Source organism: Scyliorhinus canicula, chromosome 16 (genome assembly GCF_902713615.1).
Source record: "Scyliorhinus canicula chromosome 16, sScyCan1.1, whole genome shotgun sequence".
Classification (NCBI taxonomy): Eukaryota; Metazoa; Chordata; class Chondrichthyes; order Carcharhiniformes; family Scyliorhinidae; genus Scyliorhinus; species Scyliorhinus canicula.
The window spans coordinates 133,213,035-133,228,497 of NC_052161.1; the positions used below are offsets into that span (position 1 = coordinate 133,213,035).

The 15,463-nt window shown below is 45.3% G+C and overlaps 1 protein-coding gene across 1 annotated transcript in view; it reads left to right on the forward strand.

Moving 5' to 3' along the window:
• Positions 1-1,424: 1,424 nt before the first annotated feature.
• Positions 1,425-15,463, forward strand: part of c16h1orf159 (chromosome 16 C1orf159 homolog) — a 40,047-nt gene continuing 26,008 nt past the window's right edge. The window contains exons 1-2 of the mRNA XM_038773540.1: positions 1,425-1,450; positions 1,628-1,718. Of these exons, the coding sequence (XP_038629468.1) occupies positions 1,647-1,718 (72 nt within the window). The 5' untranslated portion in view covers positions 1,425-1,450; positions 1,628-1,646. The remainder of the gene's footprint in view (positions 1,451-1,627; positions 1,719-15,463) is intronic.

Sequence of the window (15,463 nt, forward strand, 5' to 3'; positions counted from 1 at the left end):
ACTTAACATAGGATGACCATTCGTCCCTGTTTTCTGGAGATAGATCCCGAATGAGGGACTATTCGTGTTCCTAGAAGAGTACAAAGTTAACGAGTTAACACGCTAACCATTAATAGTTAGCAGGTTCAACGCAAAAGCCACGGGACTCCAAACTGCACCATCAATCAGTAAAGTGGTGGGGGGGGGGGGGGGGGGGGGGTGTTTCCAAAGTGATGGTTCAAACAATGATAGGGGGGGACTCACTCAGGGACTTTAATCATGAGTTCATGCTCTGCAGCCATAATGCGCATAGTCTGCTGTCCCACAAATCCCTGCACAGTTCTGTGACATTAAGTTGAAAAGAAAATGGCCCCAGAATCAAAATGTGCAAGAAACTGGGACGAAGGAGCAGTGGCTGACGCCTTGACGTGTGGATTTCCAGAGTGCCAGATCGGAGCATCCTTGAACAATGTGGATGTTCGTTGGGATATTCATCCCTGGACTCTGCTTACTTGGTTCAACGTGGAACAGTGAAAGATAGAGCGATTTGAACAAGGATGGTCATTTAGTCATTGTCATTATCATCAAGGTATCTTAAGTACTTTAATTTTATTATCTTGAAATTGTTATTTTTCTGATTTGAAAGGAAAATTGCCTGATCCGTCTCCTATCCTCCCTAAGCCACTCGCCAAATGTATCAAAGGTGTGGGTGGGGACATGATGTCCTCCAATGTTATTTAGAACCAATTTTCAAAAGGTACGCAAGGGTGACTTTCCTATCATTTTGTCCTTTCTCACAGGTGAAGCATCTAATGTCTTTTTTTCAACAACTCCCCACATGACCCAAAATTAAATTGTGAATCATTAAGCATGGTAAATTAAAGCCTGTCTCCCACCCTTGCATGGCACTCAACGTGTGATATACTGGGAGTTGGCACCTATTGAAAATGTAGTGCATGAGCTTGACTGTATTGCTGTACTCCACACCATCAGAAAATTGTGAATGTTCACGGATGTACACGTTTTTTTAACTTCAGTAGTTTTTTTTCTGGAGATTTGAAAAACAAACAGCAATGCAGTCAGGTTTAAACCCGTGCCAGCTGCAGCCTGTATTAAATTGTTTAGTTCCGAATTGCCAGACAAAATAGGGAAGCAAAAATGAGGATCACATTTTTTTTTTCTCTCCTTTTGAAATATTTATTTATCTTAAAACCACTCGTCAGGGCGATTTTTCAACGAAAGCTTTGAGTAAGGATATAATTGCTCAAATTGATTTTGGGTGGGTGTGGAATAAAGCAGTCAGGCTGTCCTTGTATTCAGATAAGGCCCCTTGTATCCTAGCAACAAACACGGTTGCCATTATGAGGAAACTGCTTTCAGTGGCTGTAACAGGCTGAAAATCCGAATGCCTCAACTTAATTCTTTCACTCAAGTAAGATTTTATTTTGTTTAAAGGAAATCTCTGGGCTCAGTAAGTAAGTCTACCTTGTATGTGTTTATCAAATGCTGCTGTTGACTGTGACTTTGAAGAAGCGCATTGATCGCAAATGTTTTAACCAACTACTGACTCTTAGTACCTGTATTGAAGTTACGTTTTATATATTGTTTTCAGGAGGATGAATTTGGTTTTTTTTCTCTCCTTTCACAGAACCTTCTTCCAACTGGCCATGACTGCGCCGTTTACTATAATCCTGGTAGGACTAATGCTTCCAGTCTGCTCTGAAACGCCACAATCTTTGGTACGTTGAACATTTCTTTTTGCTGTGACCCAGCGTTTGTTCAGGACAAGGTGTGGTTAATGCTACTGCTTGCTGAATAGCAGGAAGTGTCTATTGTGACGTCTGCTACGTGGCATTTTCCCTTCGCCCAAACTAGACTGAAAACTTTATGCTACAGCAAGAAACAGGCCATTTGGCCTGACGAGCCCGTGCTGGTTATGTAACACAAGGTCTCGGGCTGTGCACAAACAAGCCTCTCTAATTCGTTCTTTCATTTGAATTTGTCACACTAAACTTTACTGGGAGAAGGAACATAAAGCCTGGAGGCATGATCTAATGTTCAGAGTGTGTATGTCATTGTGCAACAGTTTCAATTCTGCAATTAGTTTGTGAAAGTCATTGGCTGAAATAATACCTCGTGGAAAGAGGTTTCTTACCACATCACCATGAGCACGTGATCACTCATCAAATGAATGTGGTATGTATTTGACCTATCTCAATTAATCGGTCTAAAAGTTACATCCACCCTGCCATATCACATCGTTCAACTGTCTTCTTTCAAATGATTCTGCAAGATTTTACTGTTACCCTACCCAGAGTATCCACTCCAATGTCAATCATGCAATATGTTACATACTGCCTGACATCAGTCCTACGTTTTAAGTATTTTCTACCTTTTCATGGGACTTGGGACATCACTTGCTAAGCTAGCATTTTTATTCCCCATCCCTAATTGCTCCTGAGAAGGAGATGGTGAGCCATCTTCTTGAAATGCTGCAGTTCTATATCATATAGGTACTCCCACAGTGCTGTTAGGGTGGGAGTCCCAGGCTTTTGAGCCAGTGACAGTGAAGGAATGGAGATTATAGTTCCTTATTTTAAAAAAAGTTTTAAGTACCCAAATCTTTTTCCCGCCCCCCCAATTTAGCATGGCCTATCCACCTCGCCTGCACATCTTTGGGTTGTGGGGGTGAGACCCACACAGACACAGGGAGAATGTGCAAACTCCATACGGACAGTGACCCAGGGCCAGGATCGAACCTCGGTCCTCGGTACTGAGAGGCAGCAGCGCTAACCACTGTGCCATCGAGCTACCCCGCAATTATAGTTCCAGGTCAGGATGGTGTGTGGCTTGGAGGGGAATTTGCAGATGACGCACATGTTGAGCGACCAATGTCAGGAGTCTGGGAGAGGGGCAGTTGAAGGCAGGTCATGTGATGACATTTCCTGGAATATGTCCAGTCCGAAACATACCCAACTATTGTAGACAGCGGTTATGAACCACAGACATTTATTTGTTTCAATCACATTTCTGCCTCATTTCTTAAATAAGTATTGATTCTACTTTTTTAAGCATAAGACCCCAGAATCCTCTATTCCACTCTAGCTCCCTGTGTGTAATGCACAATGGTAAGCCCAATCTTTATTGTTTGTTTCCATTTGCACACTGGCTTCTAGAAATAGACAGCAGGAAGTTGGATTAAATTGCAAGTGTGGGAGATTTGGGGCACGATCGAATAGCCATGCTGGGGCCGAATTGCAGCTCGCCGCGGTGCAGTGTTGCCGATGGATGCCGGCAGACCCCGCTCTTGGGATCTCCCCCACTCACCATGCCTTGTGCGATCCATGATCTCACAAGACGTGGCAGTGCCAATCCCGGCCTTTGTGAGTGGGATCACCTTCAGGCAAATCTGAAAATTAAAGCGAGACAGCTAGTCTCACTTTAATGTGAAGATTCCTGAGTACATGAGCTGTGGAATCAATCACCATCTCCTCGGAGACCTCGGGCGAGCGACGTTCAGTCCTGGTCTCCACAAACAGGGACCATATGGAACAGCACACATGGGGGGGGGGGGGTCACCCAGGGAATCGGAGACCCCCAGGTGCATGCCCTTTGGGTAACGAGGCACCCTTGCATTGCTGGTGATACATTGGCACCCTGGTGCTGCCAGGTTGGCACTGCCAAGGTGACAAGCTGGCATTTTCTGTGTGCTGGCTATCGGGTGGGGGTGCCATGTGTGGGTGTTGGGCGGGGGTGGGGGGATGGGACCCTCCCTTAGTGCATTGAGTCTTGGGCAGTGTTGTGTCGAGGGCCTCGGCAAGCGGAGCTCCGCAGTGTAGCAGACGGGGCTACGTGTGGCCTCGGCCACGCATTCCCCACTGCGGGACCTTCTCTAATGTGAGTCGCATTTTATAACCATGTGTTTCTCAGTACTGCTAATAACGGGAAACACGTGGCTTAACGTGCCCGCTTTGGAACCTGGTTCCCTTTCAGTGAAATCACGCCCTTTGTTTGCACTCCGAGCACGGGCAGGAAAGCTGCGATCCTTCAATGAGATGTTTGGTTGAACCTGCCATCGTTCAACCGAACTTGCCTCCCACCTTACTCAGTGCTGACTTGTTTACTGATGGTGCCGTCTGATACCTCTACAGGCGTGGCTTACGGATTCCGCTGTCAAATTCTGTTTTCACTCGGAGGCTGAATCCCACCTGGCTCACAGGTGGTGCACTATAAATTAATCCCAGAGGGAGCGATTCTCCAGCCACGTTACATCTGGTTATGTCGGGTGAATAGCAGGGGAGCCCCTAAACAGGATCCACGCCAGGCGCCAATCAGTGCACGATGGTCTCGGCCCGCTGCGGCAGAATTAATCTGGTTCATGCCTTCGCTGGACATGAACCGGATTAACATATTTAACTCGGCATTTAAATATCAGATCCGTTTCAAGCTGGATTCTCCTTGCTCCCAGTATCTCCTGCACCGCCCCCACCGGCACAATGTGAGCCTGGCAGAAAACGTTGCCGGTCTCCACCACCAGAGGAGACCGAACATGATGTCCACGCCAGGGGGCTCGGAAGCCATTGCAGCCCCCAGGTGGTTGGGGACAGGAATGGCACTGCCAAGGTGGCGGGGCCTGAAAGAGGGAATGAAGGGGGGGTTCTTTGACAACCCACTCACCTGAGGGGGCTACTAGTACCGGTGATTGGAGGGAGGGGGGGGGAGGCCCTGATGCCAGTGAGAAGGAGGGGGGGGGGGGGGGGCTGATGCCAGTGAGAAGGAGGGGGGTTCTGAAGGGAGACCAGCGGCGTGCAGAGGTCTGGTGATGCCCGGGGCAAATCTTGATTATATGCCCCCAAAGACTCAAGTATAAGGCCTAATATACTGAGAAATATTATGAGAAAGGAAAACATTTTGAATATATAAACACAGATGAAACATGAAATAAACGCTTTAAACATAGAACAGTACAGCACAGAACAGGCCCTTCGGCCCTCAATGTTGTGCTGAGCCATGATCACCCTACTCAAACCCACGTATCAACCCTATACCCGTAACCCAACAACCCCCCCCCTTAACCTTACTTTTATTAGGACACTACGGGCAATTTAGCATGGCCAATCCACCTAACCCGCACATCTTTGGACTGTGGGAGGAAACCGGAGCACCCGGAGGAAACCCACGCACACAGGGGGAGGACGTGCAGACTCCACACAGACAGTGACCCAGCCGGGAATCGAACCTGGGACCCTGGAGCTGTGAAGCATTTATGCTAACCACCATGCTACCCTGATTTATTCGATTTTAATATTAATCAATCAAATTTATTAAGTTCTTTTCCCCAAATGATACCTCCTGTCACAAAACACCTGAACTACTTCATTTTTTACATCAGCTGTGAGAAATTCTTTTTCAATGCTTATTAAAGCCAGGTTGGTCAGTCGCTCCTGTGACATAGAAGACCTCAGATATGTTTTTATTAATTTCAGTTTTGAAAATGACCTTTCACAGCTTGCGACTGAAAATGCAATTGTAAGCAGTAATCTGTATGAAACACACAGCGTCGGAAAGACATCCCTCCCATACTGCAGTAAAGACTCCAGAGCATCTTTAGGATCAGGGGGAACTCTAGTCCCTCCAGCTCGAAGGAGCATCACAAAATCAATAATTTCGTCATATAACTGAATTGCAACCACATCATTGTCATAATAATTTGCAAAGTCTGAACATTCCTTTTTTAATTTCTCTCTTTCTTGTTCATCTCCACTGATAATTTTGTGCAATTTATATCATAGACTTGCAAATTAGTGGTATCTGTATTCAAATATTAGCATGTTAAGGAATAAATGTCTCCTATTCCGAGATTAAATGCCATAGCAGTCCTCTGATCATCCAGGCTTCACTCTTACTACATCCCACGTAAATATTTCATTAAATATCACCAAAAAACCTATAAAAAAACGTAGTTGCACCCGTTCTAGAGCTATTCACTGACCTCTTTATCTTTGCCATCTCTAAGGTATAGGACGGCTGCCTGAGGTTAAATTGCGCTGTAAGTTAGTCAATTTCCCCTTAGCGCTGGAATTCTAGGGATATTGTTCTCTTCTTCAGTCATTTTGCTTTGCAACACGGTAGCATAGTGGTTAGCATCAATGCTTCACAGCTCCAGGGTCCCAGGTTTGGTTCCCAGCTGGGTCACTGTCTGTGCGGAGTCTGCACGTCCTCCTCGTGTGTGCGTGGGTTTCCTCCGGGTGCTCCGGTTTCCTCCCACAGTCCAAAGATGTGCGGGTTAGGTGGATTGGCCATACTAAATTGCCCGTAGTGTCCTAAAAAGTAAGGTTAAGGGGGAGTTGTTGGGTTACGGGTATAGGGTGGATACGTGAGTTTGAGTAGGGTGATCATTGCTCGGCACAACATCGAGGGCCGAAGGGCCTGCTCTGTGCTGTACTGTTCTAAATCTAAATCAATGGGTGAGATGTTATGTCTCAAAAGTTGCGCCTCCCTCCTCTGCAACCCCCATGGAGAAGGATATGAGCAGAACGTCATGGAAATACTGTTATGACCCTTGTGGAAACAACTACAAACAACCCAACTAAGACCAATATACAAGACTTCACTTTTATATTAGCAATCACACCAAAATCAACGTAAATTAAACATGAATTAACAGGAAAATTGCAATAATATGACCGATAAATTACACATAGCAGATACAAAGACATATCTCACACATTTCGGTCAGCTCATTCAGCACGTATCGCTTTCATTTCAGCCACAATATCCTTCAAAACGTTGAACTTCTTCAAATCAAATTCCATCTTCATTTCTCTAAAGCTTTAGCACCAAGTCTCATCAAACTACTTCACCCAATTTCCACAAATATAATTTTCACAGTCAACACATTTCCAGATCCCTTCTTCTTCACAAAACCCTGGTCATGTGGGGCCTGTTTGTGCACTATGCCAGTGCATAAAGGGTCCCCAAATCCAGATATAAAAGCTCTGTTCAAGATCCGAGCTCCAGCAGCTTGCAGTCAAGTCTCTGAGAATCTCCCCTGCACCCTGCTGACCCTGGGCTTTAAGTATAAAGGGTAAGAGGGCAAAAGTTAAGAGGCCATGATGAATTTTTATAAAATACTGGTTCTGTCCCAAATGGGTGCCCCTGGTCCAAATGTCAAATTCTGGGCACGACAGTTTAAAAGTTGACAGCTACAGAGAGGGTGCAGAGAAGAGTTTTAAAATAGATCAAATAAATAAAATAAATAAATGAATAAATAAAACTCACCCATGGTGGCAATGCCGTCCATTCTGGAAAATTCGCGCCCTTTCTGCTCCCTCTCCAGCCTCTGCAGTGCGCAGGCGCGCTCGGGCCGACCGCGGTGCGGAGGCGCGCTCGGGCCGACCGCGGTGCGCAGGCGCGCTAGGGCCGACCGCGGTGCGCAGGCGCGCTCGGGCCGACCGCGGTGCGCAGGCGCGCTCGGGCCGACCGCGGCGACCGCGGTGCGCAGGCGCGCTCGGGCCGACCGCGGTGCGCAGGCGCGCTCGGGCCGACCGCGGTGCTGCCCCCATCCAGTCGCTGCCCGGGGCCAGCGCCCCGTCGGCCCCCCCCTCTGCACGCCGCTGCAGGGAGACCCATTGGGGGGAACCCCAATGACAGAAATCATTGTGGGTGGAAGGGGGAGATACGGAGGGGGGTAGGGTGGTTCAGGCCAGAAAGGATGGTGGGAGAGGGGGCGTGCACTGAAGCCCTAATGCCACTGATGTTGAGGGAGTGGTGGCCTGACCTGTCACTTTGAGACCGGGGCGCCCTTTCTTAATGCTGCCCTGATTTCTGTGTCGGGGGGGGGGCTTGCTGGCGTCTTTAGGCTCTGCCCCTCTTCATGCCAGTGCAAATCCCGCCCTACCCTCCAAAAAACAATGACTAGGTGTGGAAGATTGCGATGCAAATTGCGTCGGAACAACTGGGGGGGAGGGGCGTGATTTTGACAATGGTCAATCGGGGCATTGAAAGGCAAACCAACCGTGCAGTGAGAAGCTATCCCATTTGAGAATCAATCCATGATGGGGGAAGAGGTAAGTTTGCCCCCGTCACCGGGTCTGGATGCCAGTGATACGGATTTTTGCGCGTGCAGCAAGAGGCAGGAAAGCCGAGAGGAGAGGAAGTGAAAAAGAAGATACGCTGGTTCTGTGCGAAAAAGTGAAGTGCTGACGGAAATCTCTGATATGTAAGGAGCAAAACTCTGCAAACAGGAATATTTGAGTTTTTTGGAGGAAAGTTACTGGGCACCATGAGGCTTAATGAACAATGGGTACAGCGTGTCTGGTCACCATATCTCCTGCCCAATGACTTTGGAATATAATTCTTGTTTTGGTTTTATTGATTACTGCTCCACAACGACTGGATCTGCCCAGTCAACTCCAATTCCTTGATGCCTTTCAACTTCTGCATACTTTCAATATAATGAGAGTTTATTAAAAAAAATATAAACTTGAAAGGAAATGAAAATCGCTTATTGTCACAAGTAGGCTTCAAATTAAGTTACTGTGAAAAGCCCCTAGTTGCCACATTCCAGCGCCTGTTCGGGGAGGCTGGTACGGGAATTGAACTGTGCTGCTGGCCTGCCTTGGGCTGCTTTAAAAGCCAGACCTTTAGCCCTGTGCTAAACCAGTCTGTGGATTGTCCTGTTTTGAGCCAGTCTGCTTTTTGAGTCGACCATAGAAACTTCTGTTGCAAAATTATGTTTTTTTTCCCTGTGCGGGAAATGCTTGCTTGTCAATTTTGAGGTTCCGACTGTTTTGTTGCTCATGTAAATTCAAAGATCAAAATACAATACTTCCTGATTTTGGACTTGTGACAAAGTTGGCAGACCAACATGCTAATAATGATTAACTCTGCTAGTGTAAGTGTAGGTTCTTTATAATCAATGTACAGGAACTGAAGTCATTGTTTTAGGCTCCTGTATCTGCACTATTCATGGAGAAACAATTCACCCAGGACTGTTGATGCCTTTCTCGAGTTAGCCGCTAGGAGGTATGCATGTGTCATGAAGGATGGCATTTTAGTTGCAGGTCTTTTTAGGTAGCACACAAAAGCCACATTTCTTTGAGCTTCTTGTTACTGGAACAACTGAAATCACATTTTAGCATGAGAATTTTTTTTTAACAAACAATTTTGAATGAGGTATTTTTGGCATAACAAGCAACCACAGTACAAAAAATAATAGAGTACAAAGAACAGTAATCAAAAATCAGCCGCCGACATCCGTCCCTCCAAGGCCCGCCTATTTAACCCCCTACTCTATACTACCCTAGCGGCCCCCCCCCCTTTCGCTGATGATTAATGAAGTCAATGAAGGTTGCCACCTCCTGGGTGAACCCTACCACCGACCCTCTCAAGGCGAACTTGATTTTTTCCAGGCCGAACATGTGAATTATTAGCACAAACCCATGTCTTCCCTTTTTGCAAGGTAGTGGGGGGACTTTCTATCCATGTTTTCGGGGGTCAGGAACAGCAGTGGGGGCGGAGAAAGGAGTGGGAGGCCCGAAGCTGTGTTTGCAACGGTGAGACTGGGATCCTGGCTTTGAATGTGTGTATCGGGCGTTTAAGCCGGATTGTTCCACCCCTCCCCACCATGTTGGGCTGTCATTTCATCAGGTGAATCACAACAGGTCCCTCGCTATGTGCAGCTGGGGAACGCAGGAGATGTACAGCTCCCGGGGGAAGAGGGTCATGCCCAAGTAGTCCCCGGGCACTGCCCCCGACGCACTGTGAAGGAAGTTGCGGAGGGCGAGGGGCCGTTCCACACAGGGGTGGGTTCTGTTTTCTGGTTTGGTTTTGTTTTTACATCGGGGTGTCCTTCCCAATCTTTCAAAAACCTAAGTTTCTGGCGGGGCAGGCTTCGGTTTTGTTTTGACAAAGTGTAAAAATATGGCAGGAAAAGCCAGGGTTGCAGCCAGGTAACACTCTGCTTTTCCTGCCCGAGCGACTCTGCCAATGAACGGCAAAATAAACTCCACCCATTGTGTTTACCACTACAATTAAAGCTCAACCTAAATTCAGCAAGTTGATGGTTTTCCATAAAGGGGCACTTTGAAAACCCCTTTGGTAAAGATTTATGTTTGCAAAAGATGAAATTCATATTCCTAGCAGTGATGGTTCCTAGGTGTGTTCTCTCTGACTTCAGAATAAAATGGGGCTACAGCCTGGACAGATTTAACCAAGGTTCAGGTGTGTAAAAATTTCCTTTTCTAAAAAAGAAATGTCTGTAAAACCAACCTACAGTGATCAATTTTCTCAAAATATTATTTAGCACTTGAAACTTTAAAGTCTAATGGATTCACGATGGCTATGACCAGCGAGTGGTGAGAACGTGGAGCTATTCCATGTAGAGCACTTGAGGCAAATAGCGCAGATGTATTTAAATGGAAACTAGAATAACTCACGAGGGAGGAAGAAATAGAAGGTTATGCCGATGGCGCTTGATAGAGTAAGGATGGAAAGAGGCCACTGTGGAACATAAACATCGACATATACCAGTTAAACCCAATGACCAATCTGTAGGCTGTCAATTTTATGTGCAAACATTGTGCGAGTGGTGATATTTGTTGAACAATGTATGTATGACCCTCTGCAAAACTTTTTATTCCAGCTACTACAACTTCAATAAAACTGAAACTCTACCAATAAGGTGCAAGTTTCTTTCTGATTTTTATGTCTATTATATAAAAACCAATAGGGACATTAAATATGGAATGGAAAGTATCAATTTTATCAAAACAACTCCACGTTTTTTTTAAAAAACCCTGCGTAAGCCATTTGATTTTATGGCATCTATGCAGGCTATTTAAAGTCCTAAAAAACTTTAGCCCCCCCCCCCGCCCCTTCCCTGTGTTTAAAAGCTTATCGGTTTTATCAGACCAATCTGTACCTTTGACCCCCTTCGCCTATTTAGCTGGCCACATCATTCCCCACCATCATCTCCCTTCAGTTGCCTGGGACTGCCCTTTCATGTTTCCATTTTTGTCTAATGCAAATCCCCACCGTCTGCACACAGCTATCCTTTGCCATCTCCTTTTCCTCACCGACATGCCACCTCTTCAGGGCACCATCCCCATTCACAGATTTTATCTGTACCCTGAGAACATTCTACCCCACCTGCTCTGCTTCCCACAGGCAATCTATCACCCTCCACACTGTCTAGACTCCCTGCCCAGTCTTAAGCAACAAATGCTCCATCACAGCAGAAAAATCGAGGACGTTTTTGACTCTCATTCTAAACTCTGCAACCTTGCTATTCTTGTGAAACCTTGACGATCTTTTCAGCCCTGAACCAACGTTCGAATTTCACATCCTTCATTGACAGGAATGCTTATTTTATCAACATTAATCTCTCCTTCCACCACTTTGGCTCCTCTGTTCTGCAACCCATGTACCTATTCAGGTTGGACTCCATTTCTGAAATGTTCCCGTGTTGGTCCTTGATCCTCCATCTTTCATCGAATCAGATGTCACGGGGCAACACGGTGGTGCAGTAGTTAGCTCTGCTGCCTCACGGCGCCGAGGACACGAGTTCGATCCCGGCCCCGGGTCACTGGCCGTGTGGAGTTTGCACGTTCTCCCAGTGTTGCTGTGGGTCTCCCCCCCACAACCCAAAATATGTGCAGGGTAGGTGGATTGGCCACGCTAAATTGCCCCTTAATTGGGGGGGGGGGGGGGGGGGGGGGGGGGGGGGGGGGGGGGGCAGAATTGGGAGCTTTAAATGTTTTTTTTAAAGAATCAGATGTCACAGAGAGAGGACATTTAACCAATCTTTGCTTTGCTGCTCCTCTGAAAGAACTAGCAAATTAGTGATACTCCTCTATTCTGCATGTGTATAATCAACTGCTGGCTTCCCATAGTGACCTGGGGTCTCCACCTCTCTCTCTCTCTCTCTCTCTCTCAATCACCACATCCCCCCCTTCACTCCGAGGTCCAGTGTACTGTACCACAATTCATGTTTCCATTTAAAAATACAACAAAGACTATGTCTGGAATTTAGTTAAGATTGACGAGTAAATTATTGTTTTTTTGTTCCCCTTTGGGAGTGTTCAGCTTAAATAATGGTGCAGTGTAATAGTTCAAAGATAATTCCTGTTCCTAAAGTAAATGTGCCTTGACTGGAATTGAAACCATTTTGCTTTGTCACCGTGACTTGTACACTGGCTTCGATTTCTTTCAACGCCCCCTCCGCGCACCCCCCACCCCTCCATCTTAAAGGTAAAGTGCAGACTTCTGGCACGCAACTAACGGTTAGCCTTTCGGTAATTGATTTTCTCCAACCATTGAAATGCATAATTCCCTTCAGTGCGTAATAGTTAAAACCACTCTTTTGAAGGAGGAAATGTTCAGTTAAAAGGTACACTGACTCAGGCATGGATTAATTCCTCCACGATATGCAACAGAGAGGGAATAAAACGATGCAATAAGATGTCATTAATGACAAGAGTGTGTTCCACACAATTGACACAATATTAAATGCGAGATTATGATCCAAGTACTGAAAGATAACGTGCAGATGTGCTGAAACAAACCATATCTCTTTTTATATTTTCTACTAGGCAGCAAACCTTAAATTTTGTATTTAAAGTAACACTTTCAGAGATACACTATAATGTCCTCCATCACACGCCATTACCAAATGGTGTCTAATGCAATCCTTTTCCCCACCTCCAATATTCTCACTTACACTACAGCACAATCTCCATGGTTGATGGCGATCTCTGATGTGTCATTTCAGATGTTGAATGAGTATTGTTAATCTGTTTGACAGTGGGAATTTTTTCCCCTCGCTGATACAAACTTTCTGGCATGGGTGAGCAATTAGGAACTTAGTGGGTTTGGTGCTTTATAGCCCAGGCCAATAATTAAAGTGTCTCCCTTTTTACAGTTTGTTTTTTAGATCAGCTAATCGCATAGACCAATGACTTTTCCATTGTGTGAGTTAGTGTCCCTCGGTTTGCATGATCCAATTGAATAAGCACTCGCAGCAAACTTACATTATGATTAACTCAGAAGGTTAGTTTATTCATACTCAAACTCTGAGGAGGGTGGGGATGGGATGTTGGGGTTGGGGATGTTTACAACCTCGTGCTCAAACACCCAAAAAGAGGAAGATTTACAACTACAGGCAACAATAATAAAAGAACGCCAGTCAGAAACTTGCAAAGGGAGGGGGATGATTCCATTCCCATGGCCTAGGTAGGTACCAACAACATAGGCAGAATGAGTAAAGGGGTTCTACACAGAGAGTTTAAGGAGCTAGGCACTAAATTAAACAACATAATCTCCAAGGTTAATCTCTGGATTATTATTGGCACATGACATAAAATTAGAGAGATGAATATGTGGCTGAAAGACTTGTCTGGAGAAGTGTGTTTTGGTTCATGGGCATTGGCAACAGTACTGCAGAAAGTGGAGCTGTACCATTGGGATGGCGTACATCTGAACCACACTGGGACCAGTGTTCTTGCTAACCCCATAACTAAAGAAATAGAGAGGGCTTTAAACTAAATAGGGGGGGGGGGATGGTTCTGGAGAGGGGATACAATATGTAGGCTTAAAAAGCAAAAGGATATGTTAGCATTACAAGGCAGCTATTTAGGTAATGATATCCAGAATGGCAGGAAGGGACAGAGTGTACAAGCATTGAAAAAAAAGTAGCAGCAAATTGTGTCAAAGGGAGAAAAAATGATAAAAAGACTAAATTAATGGCTCCTGACTGAAACGCACATAGTATTCGGCACAAAATAAATTAATTAACGGCACAAATTGAGGTTGATGGTTATGATCTTATAGCCATTATAGAAATGTAGTTAAAAGAAGATCATATCTGGGAACTAATATTCAGGGATATTTGACGGGATAGGCAGGAAGAAAAGGGTGATGGGGTATCTTTGTTTGTATAAGATAGAATAAGGACGATAGCAAGAAATTATCTTGGATCGGAATATGTAGAGTCTATATGGGTGAAGGTAAGAAATAACAAGCGGATGGGGCAGCACAGTGGCGCAGTGGGTTAGCCCTGTTGCCTCACGGCGCCGAGGTCCCAGGTTCCATCCCGTCTCTGGGTCACTGTCGGTGTGGAGTTTGCACATTCTCCCCGTGTTTGCGCGGGTTTCGCCCCCACAACCCAAAAGATGTGCCGGCTAGGTGGATTGGCCACGCTAAATTGCCCCTTAATTGGAAAAAATGAATTGAGTACTCATAGGAGGAAAAGACACTGCTGGGAGTAGTCTGGTTTGCAGGTTTGGTAAACAATCTCTAGAGTAAAAGATCCACTTGGAAATCGTGACCAATACATGGTAGAATTTATCATTCAGTTTGAGACTGAGAAACCTGGGTCAGAAACAACTGTGCTACATTTCAATTAGATTTTTGTTTTATTCATCCATGGGATGTGGGAGCTGCTGGCTAAGCCAGCATTTGATGCCCATCCCTGAGGGTATTGAAGAGTCAACCATATTGCTGTGGATCTGGAGTCACATTGGGGCCAGATGTAGCAGGTATGACAGATTTCCTTCCCTAAAGGTCATGTGAACCAGATTGAGTTTTGACAATAGTTTGACCTTTAATTCCAGATTCTTCTTGAAATCCAATTTCACCATCTGCCCTGGTGGGATTCGAACCCGGGTCCTCGGAGCATGATTCTGAGGGTCTCTGGTTAGTAGTCCAGCGATAATACCACTACTGCTTCAAATGAAGTTGCTGTGAAAAGCCCCTAGTCGCCACATTCCCGTACCACCCTCCCCGAACAGGAGCCGGAATGTGGGGACTAGGGGCTTTTCACAGTAACTTCATTTGAAGCCGGCTTGTGACAATGAGCGATTTTCATTTCATTTTCATACCATTATGTCACTGCCTCCCCTAGTAAAGGTAACTATAAAGGAATGAGGGAACAGTTGGTTGGAGTGGACTGGGAAAGGAATTTTGGCAGAAAATACAGTTGATCAGCAATGGCAAATGTTTATGAAAATAGTTCATGACTTTCAACAAAGATATATTCCAGTGAGGAAGAAGGATTCTAGGAAGGGGTAAATCAACCACGGTTAGTTAACCAAGGAAGCTAAGGATAGAATTAAGCTGAAAGAAAACAAAACGATACAATGTGGCAAACATTGATGGTAAGCCAGAGGATTGGAAAAGTTTTTTAAAAAACAAACAAAAGATGACTAAAAAATAATAAAGAGGGTAAAGATAACCTGAGGGTAAACTAGCAAGTAATATAAAAGCAAACAGTAAGAGCTTCTTTAAATGTATAAAAAGGAAGAGGGAGACCAACGTTAACATAGGCCACTTAGAGAATGAGACTGAGGAAATAATAATGGTAACCAGGAAATGGAAGAGGAATTAAATAAATACTTTGTGTCAGTCATCATGGTAGAAGACACTAATAACATTCCAAAAATACTAAATCAAGAGCAAAAAGGGGGAAGGAAATAAATACAATAAC